This window comes from Trachurus japonicus, chromosome 2 (genome assembly GCF_045865225.1).
Source record: "Trachurus japonicus isolate A0001 chromosome 2, Traja_1.0".
NCBI classification, from domain to species: Eukaryota; Metazoa; Chordata; class Actinopteri; order Carangiformes; family Carangidae; genus Trachurus; species Trachurus japonicus.
In genome coordinates, this window is record NC_140908.1 from 10,842,558 (window position 1) to 10,859,075 (window position 16,518).

General features: G+C 42.6%; 1 protein-coding gene across 2 annotated transcripts in view; it reads right to left on the bottom strand.

Moving 5' to 3' along the window:
* Positions 1-1,219: 1,219 nt before the first annotated feature.
* Positions 1,220-16,518, bottom strand: part of LOC146990855 (prospero homeobox protein 1-like) — a 30,917-nt gene continuing 15,618 nt past the window's right edge. For both annotated transcript variants that reach the window (XM_085800833.1, XM_085800842.1), the window contains exons 6-7: positions 13,952-14,146; positions 1,220-3,499 (exon numbers count right to left, since the gene is read on the bottom strand). In XM_085800833.1, coding sequence (XP_085656959.1) covers positions 3,314-3,499; positions 13,952-14,146 — 381 coding nt within the window. In that variant the 3' untranslated portion in view covers positions 1,220-3,313. The remainder of the gene's footprint in view (positions 3,500-13,951; positions 14,147-16,518) is intronic.

Genomic DNA, 16,518 nt, shown 5'->3' on the forward strand with positions numbered 1-16,518 from the left:
TGTGTGTTGGCTTCATTTTTCAGCTTTGGACATTATTGCTTAGAGCATGGGCCTATATGAATCAGGGTGATTCAAAAGTGCTACATTTCTAACTATTTCAACTGACACAAGTTTCCCTTGTGAAAACTAATCCACGATCTTAGTAGCTCTGTCTCAAACTGTGTTTTTATTTCTGTACTGTTTTTTTTCCCCTTTTCTCTCATTTGACTTCTTAATATCACAGAAGTTGTATTATTACAGGAGGAGCCATAGCTTTATTTGTTATGCCCGTTTGTTATGACCGTTGCGTTCTTTCATGCATATGCTGCCATATGTTATTCAAACTTGAGTACAGCACAACTTGTAGCCACGTTTGATACACACCCTGTTTTCCTCTCACATTTTCAGTCAGTGTGTGAGACAGGGACAGAGACAGAGAGGGTAAGAGGAGAAAAAAAGAGGCACATTGAGTGCTGGCACTTTATCTCATGCTGGTGATGCTGGTTGGCATTGTGTCATGCCAGTTAGTGTTTGGCGCCAGCACACACAGGGCATGGTGTGTGTTTGTGTGTGTTAGGGAGGTAAGTGGTGTGAGAGGAGGGTTGATGAAGTGAAAGCCATGAGAGTGGAAGCAAAGAGGAAACTGGAGAGGTAAAAAAAAAAAGGGGGGGGGGGGGGATAGAGAGTAATATCAGTGATGGAGGGCTGAGAGAGGATGAACAGGGATGGGATGGAGGAGTGAGAGGGATGGTAGGGCAACAAGGGCAGACGGGCCTTGTCCCCGTGTCTTTGTGCGTGTGCATGCGCGAGCGTGTCTGTACCTATGTCTTTTTGTGTGTGTATATGTGTGTGTCTGTCCCTGTGTCTTTGTACTGGCTAATCTAGGCGTCAGCAGCTTTTTGAGGCTTTTGTGCTGACAATAATCACACAGCGCTCCTCTTTTCAATTCATCAGCAACAACAACAAGGGATCACATGTCCCCTATACAGAATCCAGAGAGAGGGAGAGAGGGAGGGGGAGAAAGAGAGAGAGAGAGAGAGAGGGAGGGCATGGACAGAGTTAAAGTGGCCATCATGTTGCCTAGTTACTGCTTGGGTTGATGGTGATTCGGTGTGTGTGGGCAGGCACATGCAAACGGTCAACGCCCTCTGCACCTCTGCCGAGTGCAAATAGAAGAGAGAAAAGTACAATCACACACTTAAAAACATCCTCCACCTCCTCATCCTGCTGCTGCGGCCGCTTTTTTTTTTTTTTTCAAAGAATAATTTATTTCATGTTGCAGTGTGATGGATAAACAATGAGTAAACCACTGGTCAAATCTGTAGCAAGCATTAATAATAATCATCATCATCATCATCAGAATAACATTAATAGGAATAATTATTTCAATTATAAATAATAACAGTATCAGAGTGATCGGAGTAATTATTACATCTATACAAGCTACAAATATCAGCATTTTGTTGTATGTATTTTTTTTCTGCTGTTAAAACCTTAAACACTTCACACATGACCTGGCTGGTGTAGCTGCCCCTCTTGGCTGCACAGAGCACAGAGACAAATATCTAACAGGGGGTTAAAACTGCAGATTTCTGAGTGTGGGAGATAGAAGGTTACATTTTAAGTTTTATAATTCTCAGTGCAAGTGTCAATCAGTCCTTAAGCTTAATTAGAAATACTCAAAACAATACTTCATGTGCTTTATGAATGTATGAAGAACCAGGTGAAACTGGAATGAATAGTGAAATGAAACAAACACTTTTACACAACTGAAAAATTAAGAAATAAAACACAATGATATAAAAATGTGTACAGCATTAATCTATATCAGTGCTATATTTTCCAAATATTATAAATTAAAAAACAAAAAAACAAAAACAGTAGTGGTTGAGACTCAGATTAGCTTCTCATTTTGATAGTTGTGTATATTTTGGCCTTTACGTGACACTTTGTTTGAGTCATGTGCACAGTTTGTCCACCAGAGAGCGCTGACATGTATATTCTTCTCGCTCAGTACTTTTTTTTTCTTCTTTTTTTGGTCATACATCTCAAATACGAAACTTAAGAGCTCCTTATTGTGCAGGAAGTGTTTTACTGTGTAAAACACGCGCTGACAGACAGGTGTGTAGGAGATAAACAGAAGTAAAAATCAAGTACGTTTCAGTCAAGCAGCCTTCAAGTGAAGGTCTTAGGTAGCTATTGACTCCTGCAAATGTGAGAGCATCTGCCTCATCACACTCTTGTAATTTAATAAGAATCAGTGCAGTAAATGACAATAAAGATGGATAGTTTCATAATCTTTGATGGACTGATGTTGTATCAGTGATTTAATTTTTTTTTACAAAAGGGGAGAAATGTAAGATTTCCATCATGGATGCTCTAGGTGCCTGAACACAACATGAGCCAAAAGGGGCAGCGAGGGAGGGGCAGGGAGAGCCACACAGTCAAGACAAACACCCAGTAAGTCTCAGTACAGTAAGAAGAGGAAAGAAGTAAAAAGAGGAGGGAAATGAAGGGAAATAAACAACAACTAAGTTTGTTTTTTGCCCAGTTTGTCTGGGATTGGGATTGCTACTGTGCTTTTCTGTTCAAGACGTGTGTGTGTGTGTGTGTATATGTGTATGTACTGTATATATGTCCGCAAGTCTGTATATGTGAGCCTGTGTGTGTATGTAAGTGAGTGAGAAGCTGAAAGCTCATACAAAGGAGAAAAATACAGAAACATCACTTTTTTTCCCCAAAATGTCCATGTAACTTAAAAACATCCACAATAAAAAGATTTTCATATATTATCATCTTTCTTTTTAGTTCGCTCCCGATCCCAGATGTTGGGCTGCAGATTGATCCATGATCCTCCTCATCATCCCTAGGGGAGGATGAAGAGCGAGCTTGGACGAGGTGGAGGAGAGAAGAGCAGGTCGCTTTTTTGGCAAGGAGGAGCTTTTGTGTAAGTGCAAGGAGGTTCAATTTCCCTGTTTTGCTTTTAATTTATAAAAGTCTCAACACAATTTGTTAATTTGAGTTTTGTCTGACTCGTGGGTTTCAGCCCTCTACCTCAGTGAGGAGGAGAAATATTTTTTTTCTTTATAAAACATCTGGAGGGCAGGTTTGTCTTTTTAAAAGGTGGGCTGAGCGGAAACAACCAGCAACAGCTCTCTCCAGAAGCCTCCGAGCGGAATAACGTCAAGTCTCTGCTTCGCGTTATGAACGTCAAACTCCTTCAAAAATGCATTTCACTGAAGACTTTAACCTAGTCTGACTGTGCGTTAGCTTAAAGTCTTCTCACAGTCCTGGGAGGTTTGTCTTGCTTGGCGTGTCTCCTCCCTCGTCCTAGTCAGTCATGGAGGAGCTCTTGTAGACAGTTGGGGGATTTGAAGACATCGGGAACCTCGCTGTCGAGTTTACAGATCACCTTGTAGATGGCCTTCTTCCAGGAGGGGTCTGCGTCTTTGCCTGCCACGATGGCGTTGAAGAACTCGCGCAGCGTCACCTGGGCCACCTCCAGGAATCGTTCAGGTACCTGGAGGAGAAACAGGAAGTTATTTATCTGTTTGATTGGTTTTCAGTGAAGAGCAACTTCCCTTTGACCATCTTCTCCTTTCTTGTCCCACATTTAAATTTACGACAGTTTATTCATCGTGACCATAAAAATAAACTGAACTCTGCTGCCTATGTTAGGTCCAACACTAAACACCTGGCTCACATCAGGGTCAGGGGTCTTTACAGGCCAGACAAGTTCTCGCACGCTGAACTGTTAACTGTGAAAATATTTTTTTAAATTTTCCTTTTAATGTGGCACCTGTTGCTACATAGCTGGAATGACAGCGTAATCTTACTGTATGAACATTTCCACCTTAAGTGGAACTAATCCTCTGAACTGAGCTCCAGCTGTTTTTTCACAGAATGGTGTTAAAGGAAATGTTTATAGTTTAGATATTTAAATGTGCGTAAATGTGATTGAAACAGAAAGTGATGATGTGACTGATGTGCTCGCTGCTCAGAATTAGGTGAAGCATGTGTGTGCGTGTTTGTTTCAGGTGTCCACGCATTTCTATTCCCGTCCCAAGTTCTTCTTCAGTGGTGAACTTCCCCGAAACGTACTTCCCCTTTCTTAACAGCCCCCAGCTGTGTGTGTGTGTGTGTGGTGTCAGAGTTCCTTATGCACACACACACACACACACACACATGATGACAGATGACACACTCAGTCCTTGACAATGGCAGGTGAACAGTTGTCTGTGATCTGTCACTGTGTGTGTGTGTGTGAGGGGGGCGACAGAGTTTAAATAAGAACGAAGGGATCCAATTGTCCTTTCCACATGCAGCATAAATATACTGTCATCACATCGCTGTGTGTGTGTTTGTGCGCTCATAGCAGTGTTTGACAGCAAAACAATGGTGCACACACATTTTTCATTCTTTTTTCTGCCCTTTCTCCCGGGGGCAATATCATACAAAGACACTAAACAACCTGACGGCCCCCCCCTCCCTCCACTAATCACACCCTTCTCCCTTTTTTCTTCTTTGTCTCTTTTTCTGCGTGCAGATGCAAATATAAACACACACACACACACACACACTGGGACGAGGCTGTGACTCTTCCAGATGAGTACATGCTCCTATACACTCTGACAAACTCACACACACGTGTAGAGGACAGCCGAGTGCCATCTGGGTGTAACCCCGTCACGCGTGGCAGGACATGCCAAGGTTAGCCGCCACCAGAACGGATGAATCACCCTCCACGCACACACACACACACCGAGACGCAGACACACACACACACACACACTCTAAATGATTCCCTGGACTCTCATATACTCTGTCTAGCCTCACCTAGCCTCTCTCTCTTTTTAGCTGGCCCCTTGAGACCACAGTTATTTCAATGAAGCCCTCTGTCACTGTCTTGGTGGAGACACTACTGTACACACACACACACGCATACACACTCACTTTAAAGTTCAAACTTTCCATAGTCGTTTCAAAACAACAGGAAGATAGATTTATACATATTTGTACATATTCTACTGTATTTCATCTTTATTCTTCATTTCATATTTCCTATTTCAGTTTAGAGGATGACAATCAGAAGTTGATGGTTTCATTAGATTAACTAAACTGATTTATTTAGAACGAGCACCTTCAAGATGTTACTGATCATCCCTCCTTGCTCAGGACATTTGAGTCTGCACAAGTAGACTGAAGAATTATATTAGATCAAAGTTGAATCAGGATCTCAGTGATGGATATTTATATTGAGCATTTTCCCCTTTTACCAAGGCTTAATCACTTAACCTCAGCAGGTGCCAAAACATTTGCCCAGTTTTAAAAGGCTAAAACTCATTGTTTTATCTCTGAAAGAAAATAAAGAAAGCCCCAAAGTCAAGCTGCTGTTTTTAATAGCTGCTGTGAAACTGCCCACTGGGACAAATAAAAGTTGAAACCTGAGCTTGATCTTGAAGATGAATGTGCCTTTGAGGCGACCTCTCCCTCTTGGATTACATCCCTTCATCCTTTAGTTGTTCAAATTTGCTCTCATCTTTTAAAAAAAAGGAAAAGAAAAGACAAATCCTCTTTTTTAAAGTCTCCCAGGGACAATTTTTCTTAATTTATTTTCCTCCTTCAAGATATTTGACCTCTTTACTTGCCCAAATTTAAGCTTCCTTTTCACTTTCATCAACTTAACAGCAGATGCAGAGGTGTAGCTGTGAAATCCGAGTGCTGTGGATGAATATTGCATTTAATCAAACTCTTCATCTCCTAATCTTGCAAAGACAAGGTGCTTAGTGGGACAGGAAGAGATTGTGGGACCTTGACCTAGAACGGTCTCCTGGCCTGACAGTGAGTCTTTGTGTTGCACTGCTGTTTCTGCCATGCTCATTGTGGTGATTGGTGTGTTTTTAAAATGTTTCAGGAAGTGTGTCATCATCGCGGCGGTGAGATGAGTCAAAGAGGAGAGGAGAGGAGAGGACGCCGCTGATTTACAGTACAGAGGTATGGGAACACACGCAGAAAGAATGAGATGAACCAGGGAGGATATTGTGTGTCCGGTTTGGGTATCAGCTCGACTGGACAACACACAAACATACACAGACACACACTTGGGTCCAGATGCCCAGATTTGTCTGGCCATCGTAAATCAGTCCAATAAAGAGATCTAAATTAGGCCATCATCAATACAGATGGGCCTGTTTCCCTCGTGTGTGTGTGTGTGTGTTTGTGCGTGTTTGTGTGTGTGTGTGTGTGTGATTTACTCCTGGCTCAGATCTTGATATGATGTCTAGTTGCCAGGAGAGAGAGAGCGAGCGAGGAATGAGGAAAGTAGGAAAGAGAAAAAAAAAATAAAGAGGAAGAAAGACACTTCGTTCCCAGTAAACATAATTCGCATGATTGCTCTGGTTTGCTGGGCAAATATTGGATGAAGGGAGGCTCAATTACTCTCTCTTCACACACACACACACATGCACACACACACACACATGCAGAAGGACAAGAGCCTGTAAATCCCTAAATCGCTGCCCAACAAAGAGGCCTACAGGGACGCCCTCCCTCTCTCTTTTATTCCCCGGCCCTTCCTCCTCCCTCTCTCCTCTCGTCCTCCTCCTTATTGCCTCCTCTGTTCCTCATCTTGGAAACGCTTTCTTATTTATTTCTTATCTTATGATAAATCACAAGCTCATGTAACCGTTTATCTATCATCGCACACACACACACAAACCCGTGGTGTGTTTTGACATGTTTGATGTGAGAAGTGCTGATGGACACATCCGCTGCTTTCAAGAAAAGTCACCTGCATTAATGCTTCTTCAGCTGTTTTTCTTTTTTCATGCTGTTACTGCTTGTCCTCAATCAGTCTCCACTGTTATGCTGTTGTCATTTGCATTTCTTGTAGATTTATCAATCGTTGCCTTTTTGCTCCTCTGCCTCAGTTGCAGTTTTTAGATTTTGCTCTGGATGGAAAGTTATTTTACTGTTTTCTTTTGATGTAGTTTGTTCTTTTCCTGAGTATCAAATGTGTGAAGTACTGTAGCAGCAGCAGCAGATGTATTTTTGCAGTAAACAGAAGACAGCATCTTAGCTTGAGCAGTGAAAAGCCAAACATCTACCACCTGCAGAAACAGCAATAAGCACTTAGCAACAGTGACGTTGACTTTGCTAATTTTATAATATTTTTTCAACAGTGCAGGCCACGAGCACAAAAGGGCAGTGTTGTACTTCACATTATTTTTAGAGTAAAGGAGAGAGCCCTTTAGAAGTAGGTTACTTCTTTATGGATGCACTGTCCTCATTTGAACATGTCTGAAACAGAAAAAAACCTAACAAACAGACAGAACGTCAACACAGACGACGTCACTGCCCAGTGAATATCCTCACCTTATCATCAGGTCGCTCTACCTGTCCAGGAGATAAGCCCCGCCCCCTTTTCTGTCTCCCTCCACTCACACTGTCACCATGAGACTGATGCAGACGTCTGGACTGTGTGTGTGAGTGTTTGCGTGTCCTCAGTTGACTCTACCTGTTCACCTCCCCATACGTCTCTCCTTCACTTAGCGCCGTGCACAGAAAGGACAAACACACACACACACACACACACACACGGCTCTTAAGAAATCACTGCACAAACACCATATGTTTGATTCTCAAGGTGAACAAACACACATAAACTCTCTCTCTCTGTATGTTCTTCTTTTTTGTATTTTCCTTGAAGTCTCTTCATCTTCCTCCCTCAATGACATTATTTACTCGAGTGTGTGTCCACGTGTTCAGCTTTGTTTCACCAGTTGTTAACACTTTGTGTTTATTTGCATCATTTCATCAATAGTCATTTTTTCAGCTCACTTGTCCCTGTCATACCATGAAAGACGTTGCTCTTTTCAATTTCAGATGACACACACACACACACACACACACACACACACACACACACACACACACACACAAACACTCTCCATTTTGTTGCCATTCATTTGCTCTGTGGCCTTGAAGTCCACTTTACTGTTGGTCAGTAGAGTATTTTTCTATCACTGAGACAATACTGGAACTCTTTCATCTGCTGCTCCTTCTGCAGTGTGTGTGTATGTGTGTGTGTGTGTGCGTGCGAGACTGAGTGGACATATCATTTTTGTGCCAACACAAGAGCATCTGCTTCCTTTTTCCTCCTCTTCTCTTTCACTCACACTCTCTCTCGCTTTCCCTGCTATCAGGCCTGGCTTTAGTCACACACACCCTGGCAGGAAAATACAAACACACACACACACACAACCAGAATGACATCTCCTTTCACTCTTTCTCTCCTCTCTCTTCTCCTTTCATCTTTTCTCCTTCAGCAAGTACTAATTGATGGAAATTCATACTGTTTGGAATTGACCAATTTTGTCTATATAGATTCAGTTGTGGCTTCACAGTCATACAAAGGTCCCTCAGCCTCCCTGAAACACATAGCATTCTTCTCTAATACCTACAGTAAAGCTCCTCTGGCTTAGTCTCATGGATTCTAAACAGTAGGGACATTAGAGAAACACTTAAGTTTTTTTGTGTTCCTTTTTCCCATTTCAATATCTATTAACCTGAGGGGAGCGAACTGAGCTGCTCCAGCCTCTCAGATAAACACCACTTCATTGCATTTGAAGGACACTCCTTTATTTGTGTTCAAAACATTGTACAGTATTTGTGTTTGATGCTCCGACAGTACACACCTTTCCCAATTAAAAGGTGTGTTCATCATCATCACACACTTGTGCATGTAACTGCTAAATCCTAAACCATAGCATAGCAAAAGAAAGACGTGTGCCTGGGCCTCTTTGTCCATGACTTAAGATGACACAGAGATGAGGAGGTGCTTCTCATTTCTGCAGCTGGTTAGAAAATTCAGCTCCCGCTCCATCTATACTCTGCACATAAATAGCACCGACTACAACTGGCTGGTGAGCTGCTCTTTGACACACTCACCCATATTTGCAGCAGGCTCATAGCTGCCATTCCTACAGTATGTGAAGCAGGAAATGGAAAGTGTTGAACAAAACAAAACCTCATAGCTTTTTGGAAAAAGAATCAGCTGTTTAAAGGTAACTTAACCTCCTCTCTTATCTTGTATCTTGACCTCGGGGCCACACGTTTCCTGTAGCTGCTGTTTCAAGTGTGCAGTTAAAGGTACAAGTGGAGACTGGAGGTTCCTCCAGGACATCGGCAATATGTTTCCTTTCTCTGCTGCTCTTTTGTCAATCAGTCACTGATCTCACTATCACCAGGACAATGGCAATGAAGTTTCTCTTTGTTCAGACTGCATGTGACTGAGAGGAAGGGTCTGCGTCCTGAGATTGCGTCTCTCTCTCTGTGTGTGTGTGTGTCTTGTCACTATCTCATGAGCGTGTGCATCTCCTTTTTGTGTGCAGCTGTTGCGTCTTCGCGTTTCTGCATGCTGCCGTTTGTGTGTGTCTGTTCATACACGTGCTGTGCTTCCTTGGATCGGTGTGTGTGTCTGTTCTGTCCTTCCTTGTGTATGTGTGTGTGTGTGTGTGTGTATGCAGTGTGTGTGTCATCCATAGAGGACAATAGCCTGGGTCATCTGACTGAGAGGCTGCAGACCACTAGTATCACATGACAGAGGCTGAAGGCCACGTCTTTGTTACCAGGCCTATTGTTAAAGCTAAGGAGACAGCTGGGGCAGGGGAAGGGAATCACTGCATGCACAACACACACACACACACACACACTCTCATATTCACACACACATATAGAGGAAGACACACACAGACACACACAGACACGCACACACATACATTGTCCCCTCGTGACTCCAATCAGGCTCAGTGACAAAGATGATGCCTTCTTCTTCTGAACTGGAATACTAACACACACACACACACACACACACACACACACACACCGCAGATAGCTATAATTACAGTGACAGAAACTGGCAGGTGGCATTGTCTGTAGCATACCGCTTTCTGTCAAGCAGCACTGACGGAAAGAGACAGTGAGGAGCACTTGAGTTACTTAGTGCTCATACTTGCTTAATGACAGCGCCAGCGACAACGAGTCTGTGTTCACATGAATTATGAGCTGTGTGTTTATGCACGACATGTATGTTGATATACAGCTAATTAGCATTAGTCTTGTAGAGATCAAGTACAAGATTGTTTTTGGCGTAAAATTAAGTTTCAGATGTGCTGCTGCCCTGTTTTTAAGGTGTTTTTAAGCTGAACATTGATGGTTTTCTGTTGTTTTTCCTTGGAATAAAAATAGTGAAAAGTCTCGGTATCAATTAGTAGTGTGGTTCCAGTCATATCTGTAGTTGTAAATCTGTTTTCACATGAATCTCGGTGTGTAAGATGTAGTAATTAGCAAAAGCTCTTTGCTTAGAGACGGGAGGAAAAGAAGGAAAAGATAGGTGGAGTGTTTGAAATTCACTGCCTCTCTAAGAGCTGATCCACTTCTGTGTGTGTGTGTGTGTGTGTGTGTGCCTTCTGGGTAGGTTACCAATGTAAGACAAGAGAGTTTAAGATGGAGAATAATCTAAATGAAAGGCTAACTGATTGAGACAGATGAGGATGAATATTTGCACCGGTCCCAATACTGTACATCAATAAGCAAAGGAAGCAAATTCTGAGCAGCGTTTATTTAAAGCTACAGAGTATTTTCTGCATGTGGAGGATGTGATAGAAGCCCGAGCTTCGATTCCTGAGAGTTGAACTCTGTCCCTTTTTCAATGGACTCGTATGAAGAGGAAGCGGAAGAGATGAGTGAATAGATGAATAAGGAGAGAGAAAGGACCACAAAGAGTCTAAAACGGCGGAGAAAGACATGAGAACTTTAGCCTTTCATGAAGTGCACAGCTTATGAAACCAGATAGCACTGAAATGTGAGTGTGTGACCACTCTGTGGCCTCCAAGTGTGTGTGTCTGTGTGTGTTTGTGTCGTTCAAAGTCAAAGGGCAGATTTGGATAGCAACCACACCCACCCTTCAAGGGAAGGTATCTCTGCTCTTTCAGATGAACACAAATGATTTTCTGTGCGCGTGTGTGTGTGTGCGCGCGTGCATGTGAGTGAATGTGAGTGAATGTGTGTGTGTGTGTGTGTGTGTGAGGCGCAGCTGTGCTGTCGTTTGGTGCTGACAGAGCCAGTGAGGATCCTTGAACTGGAAAGATGAGAACGTCCTCTAGAAGGCTTCATAAAACCGTCTCATTGTCCCTCCTCGCCCAACACACACACCCCAATAATACACACGCGCACTCACACACACAAAATATGACAACTTCATCCCTTTCAAGACACCAGGCCTCAATTCTTTGCTTCGCATTTACTTTGTGTGTGTGTGTACTTGGTGGAAGAGTGTGCATGTCTAAGTCACCAAAGCGTAGGTGTACTTCAAATAACATACCAAAACTTCAACGCGCACACATACACACACACACAGGCAAGTTAAGAGTGCCTTGCCCAGTGCTGCTGGCAGACTTAACCAACAACTCATCAATCAGTTTTCAATATAAAAAAAGAAAGAGGAAGCGTTGCTCTTCCTCTTGGCAGAAGGTGGGAGCTGACACCTTTCCCTGAGTGTCCTGGCAAAGAAAATCTCTCTCTGTCTCTTTTTGTTTTCCCCCCTTTTTTTGAAGATGAGACTATTCCCTGTTTCCTTTCCCAGCCTCCTTCCTTTCTTTGCCTTGCTCATTAGTAAGTGGGCAGAGCTGCAATTAGGACAAAATAGTTTCAGAGAAGAGGGACGGTAGGGGAGGGGAAGGGAAGGAGGAAATGGGAGGCAGCAAGGATGGAGGGAAATAGAAAGAAAGAGAGAGAGAAAGAGAGAGAGAGAGACAGAGGTAAACAAGAAAGAAGAGTTGAAAGAATGTGGCTGGAGAGGAGGGGAGGAAGAGGTAATTAATGAAGCTGCTATAATTACTGAGGCCTGTTTACGCCAGCTTTGGAAGACAACACACTAACACACAAATTACGCTCACCTTTTCACGGCAGGAATCTACAACTATTATTTAAATGCCTTGTATGTTGATAGATGACAAGATTTTTCAAATAACCTGTCAAAACCTATGAAAATGCAAATAATTTAACATTGCAATATCAAAATTCAAAGGTGTAATTTGTGTATTTGTATTGTAGAAAGAGATGATGAGACAGTGGCACTGAAGAGAGGATGGGGAAGTAGATAAGATATAGAGAAGAAGGGAGGGAAAGGAAGTGAAGAGAAAATGACAATAGACAGCAGTGGACGGAAAGGGAGGCGAGGACAAATGAAAGAGGGACAAAAGAGGAGGAGAAGGAGAAGGAGGCGAGGGGATGAAGAGAGCACGCCGTCAGAGGACAGATTCAGCAGAAAGGGGGGGAGGAAGGAGAGGGGACAAGGAAAGAGCAAAAGAGGAGGAGAAAGGAGGGGAGGGGTGTGCAATGGGGGACAAACCAAGGTGGAACTGTGATGATGCTAAATTTGGCAAAAGGAGAAGACTGTGTGTGTGCGTGTGCGTGTGTGTCGGGAGACTTTGCTGAATCGGCCGTGGTTCCAGTTTCACGCCTCTGAGTTTGACAGAGGTAGAGAGAGAGAGAAGGAGCAAGAGAGAAAGAGAGAGAGAGAGAGAGAGAGGGTCCCTAGCCAGTAATGTTCCCTCAGGGCAGACGGACGAAAGGATGGCGGAGGAGAGGGAGGGAGGTGAAGGGAGAGAAGGAGGCAGGCAGGCAGGATAGGGGACAAAGTAAGAGAAGGAAATGTACCTACCTTTGTGAACACACCATCACAGAGGATGCACACAAAGTCAGTATCAGCATCTTCTATTGATTGTTGTCTGATAATTATTATTTTTTATAAATGTTAACTTATTCATATTATATGGGCTTTTTTTGGAAAATCATGTGAACTCATACAGTATCCAAAATATGAAGGCAGAAGAAAATACAGGCGACTTAATAATTTACCTATCTCAGTGTCTGGTTTCAAGTTTCCTCACTTTGATTTTCACGTTGAACCGAAATGAACTCAACTAAATATAATGAAAGCCAGAAGGGTAAGAAAGCCACTGAGAAACGTGTGATAAGCTTTCATGGATTGTTGGCACCAATTTGAAGAATAATTGCTTCGAGGTTGAAAGGCAGAGACACTGTTTCCAAGTTCCTGACCCCAACATGAACCCTTCCCTATAATCCCTAAGAATAACCCCACTGAAGACCAGCCAAAGTAAACACACATAAATGATTTGCATGTGTGTGTGTTCCTGTACAGGTGCTTTATGCACAAGCACACACCTGTGAAAAGCTACCTGACTCTTGTTATGCAAAGCAGGCAAAGCATTTGCTATTCATTCTTCCTAAGAGGATATTTATTTAGATACCTTGAAGTCAGTGTGTGTCTGTTGTGTCTGCAAATCTTGCTCTTTATACATTTAAGCTTCAACATTTGTCTCCCTAAGCAAAAAAAAAAGTGTGTGTGTGTGTGTTCCAGCAGTGAGGTGTGTGCTAATGGACATCTAAATGCTGCTGATGTTTGGTTGGATAGTTTAAGGCCCCTCAGGTCCCCTTAGACCGATATTGGGAGAGAAAAAGTGAGGGGGAGAATGTGACTTCTGCAAATCGCTCTGACAAGGACACCCGCGCCTCGAGCGGCGTCCTCTTTCGCCTCATCGAACACACACACACAAACACACACACTGCGACATCCACACCTCAGCAGAATCGTGAGGTGACTGTTGCGCTCCGAACAGCTGACTTGGTAGAGGACGTTTGTGTAAGCGGGCTTGAGTTATGCTGAATCCAGTTTTAATTCAGTTTTTAGACTTGAAGTCTAGTCTAGTGTAACCTGTCATTTAACCTGCCTTTTTTATGTTTATAATAAAGTTTTGAGAGAGTTTAAGATAAATTTATGGAAGCTAACAAGTCAACACAAACTCTTGGTAAGGCAAAAAGCCTCCCAAAAAACAAAAAACCCCAACTCCAATCGGATCCTTATCTCCCAACATCTGGCCCAGCTTACCTCAAAGTCATTGGCCTTGTTGTAGTGCATGTTGAGCGCCCTGAAGAGCTCGGCGTCGCGGCCCACCGTCAGCTCCTCGGCAGCGGTCACGCCCTCGTTGATGGACTGCCGGGCGAACTTCTCCATCTGGATGTAGTAAAACTCCCTGAAGTTGCTGAACCACTTGATCAGCTGGGAGGTGATGCAGCGATTGAACTGAAATGATACCGATAATTCATTAACATTAAGCATCATGCGTTTACATTTTCAATCTGTACATGTCTGTTGTCACACATTTCCTACATTTCCCAGAATGCAGAGGGATAGCCCAAACAAAACAGCTGTAATCGCCCTTTACTCCAATGCATTCTGGTCTGTCTTGTCTTAACACCATAAACACCTAACAGTTACAACCAGTGAGATTGTGCAGATTAAGTAGAGAACGTTACTTCCTGTTTGATGGTTGCTATAGATTTATAGTGGTGCAGCCTGTTTGCTTTGCTCCTTATTTGCATGATGGTGTGTCATTAATTTGACTTGAACTGAGCCTCTGTGTGAGTGCTACCAACATGTACAAAATAAAATAACTAGTTTTTGTACAGAGTGTATTTTACACACGCAGTTTGAATTCTTCTCACAAGGTCGGTCCTTGAGAATTTTCTTTTTCATTGAAAGAAAACTTCACCAGCGCTGAGCTGAGGTCTTTCTGTGCTTCAAAACTGATCAAACTCGGATCCTTAAACACAGGAGTCGCTGAAAGGAAATTAGCAGACGAACCTTGAGTTCCCTCTGCTCTGATGAAAAACAACTGCCATGCTTTTTATATTCTTAAGTTCGTTTTCGGTGTCAGCAAGTGTGTGTTGGATATCCTTTCACAAAAACAGGAGAAAACTTTAATTTTACAAGTATTATATAGTATGATCTTTTGTGTGTATGTATGATAAAAGCTCTGGGGGACAATGAGCAATTAACTTTAACAGACACACACACACTCAACCAACAATATTCCCATGTATCCAGCTCATTAGCGACTGAAGCAAAGTCTAAACCTTGAGGGTTTTTGTTGAGAAAAAAATAAAATTGGCCCCTAGAAACCTTCCTAATCAAACAAGAATGACCCAAATATTTAATATACATTTTATTATTGTGCCATTGTGGGCTTTCAGACTGAGCAGAACATTAAACAACTCCCACCAATCACTGCTTCTTCCCTTTAGGCCTAAACACTGCACTGCAAAAATTCACAGGGAATTTAGGCTTGTTTCTTTTTCCCCAAGAAAAGAAAAAACAAATATTTGAACACCATTTTTACTCATTTTTAAATATATTTCAACATCACACTCAAAAAGTTGTAGTTCTTCTTAACTTCTACTAATCACCTTGTAAATGCTCTATTAATTAAGGAAAATGAGGTCAGTAAATCATTTCTAGGCCTTCATAATGGTTGTATATGTGATCTACTTGCTTTATTGCATTTCCATCTCTTGCTCATAAGTAACAAAACACGGGGAAAAAAACACAGTGACAGCCCCAGTGAAAGTGTATGTGTGTGTTTGTGTGTGTGTGTTCGTTGAAGGGGAAAAATGGCTTTGACACGGAGATTAAGCTCGGTATTGTTACAAGACATTGTCTCACAGGAACAAGGGATGAGCAAGAGAGATAGGGGGAAAGAGAGAGAGAGGGAGACGGAGTGAGAGAGCGATGAATGGAGTGAGGTAGCATGGAAAAAGGAATGCAGCAAGAGGGGGGGGGCGAGCAGAGGATGACAGCGAGGAAAGAGATATTTTTTCAGGAGCGGTCAGAGAGGTGACATAATGGAGCATAACTATGGAGCCGGTGTGTTGCTCAGTGTGTGTGTGTGTGTGTCTGCAGCAGAAGGAAAGGGAGTCGGTTTTAAAAAGCCTAGTGACAGGAGGAGAAAGTGTACGTGTGTGTGTGTGTGTGTGTGTGTGTGTGTGTCTGTGTGTGTTATTGTTATGGGTGGGTGTTTTGACCCACAAATGGTTGCATGAGCGGAACGTGATAACTCAGCAATTAAAACACACACAAGACGCTGTCATCTGTCCATCCTTGAACACAAAAAGCCACCTGACACGCAAACACATGTACACAAACCTGTTAACCCATATAAAACTGATTTGAACTCTATCAATACTTATGCAATGGATAGAAATCTAAATATTATTTTTTATATTCAATTATCATTGTAGTCTTGTATTGTGTATAAAAAATATACGGGTTGTAGCTTCTCAAATGTCATTTTTATATATATTTTTTAATCTTAAAGTCAATTCATAGGGTGCATGTTGGTCAGCATAATGTAAATGTTGTCACCTGTCCATATCTGCAGGGTCTGCATATGGCTACATGCACATCTTAAACATCTGACTGAAGACAACACTTCAGTCTGATCTTTAAGGTCCTCCTGTGGACGTTGTGCATTTGTCAAAACCTCAGGTTGCAAGAGGAAGGACAGGTGTCAGTGCTTCTCCACCTGATCCTTTGTTTTTTGGACAGGACGATTGATCTGTTTGGAGAATGACTTCATATGTAGACAGCTGACCACCTGCCCTTCCTGGTCCCATCCA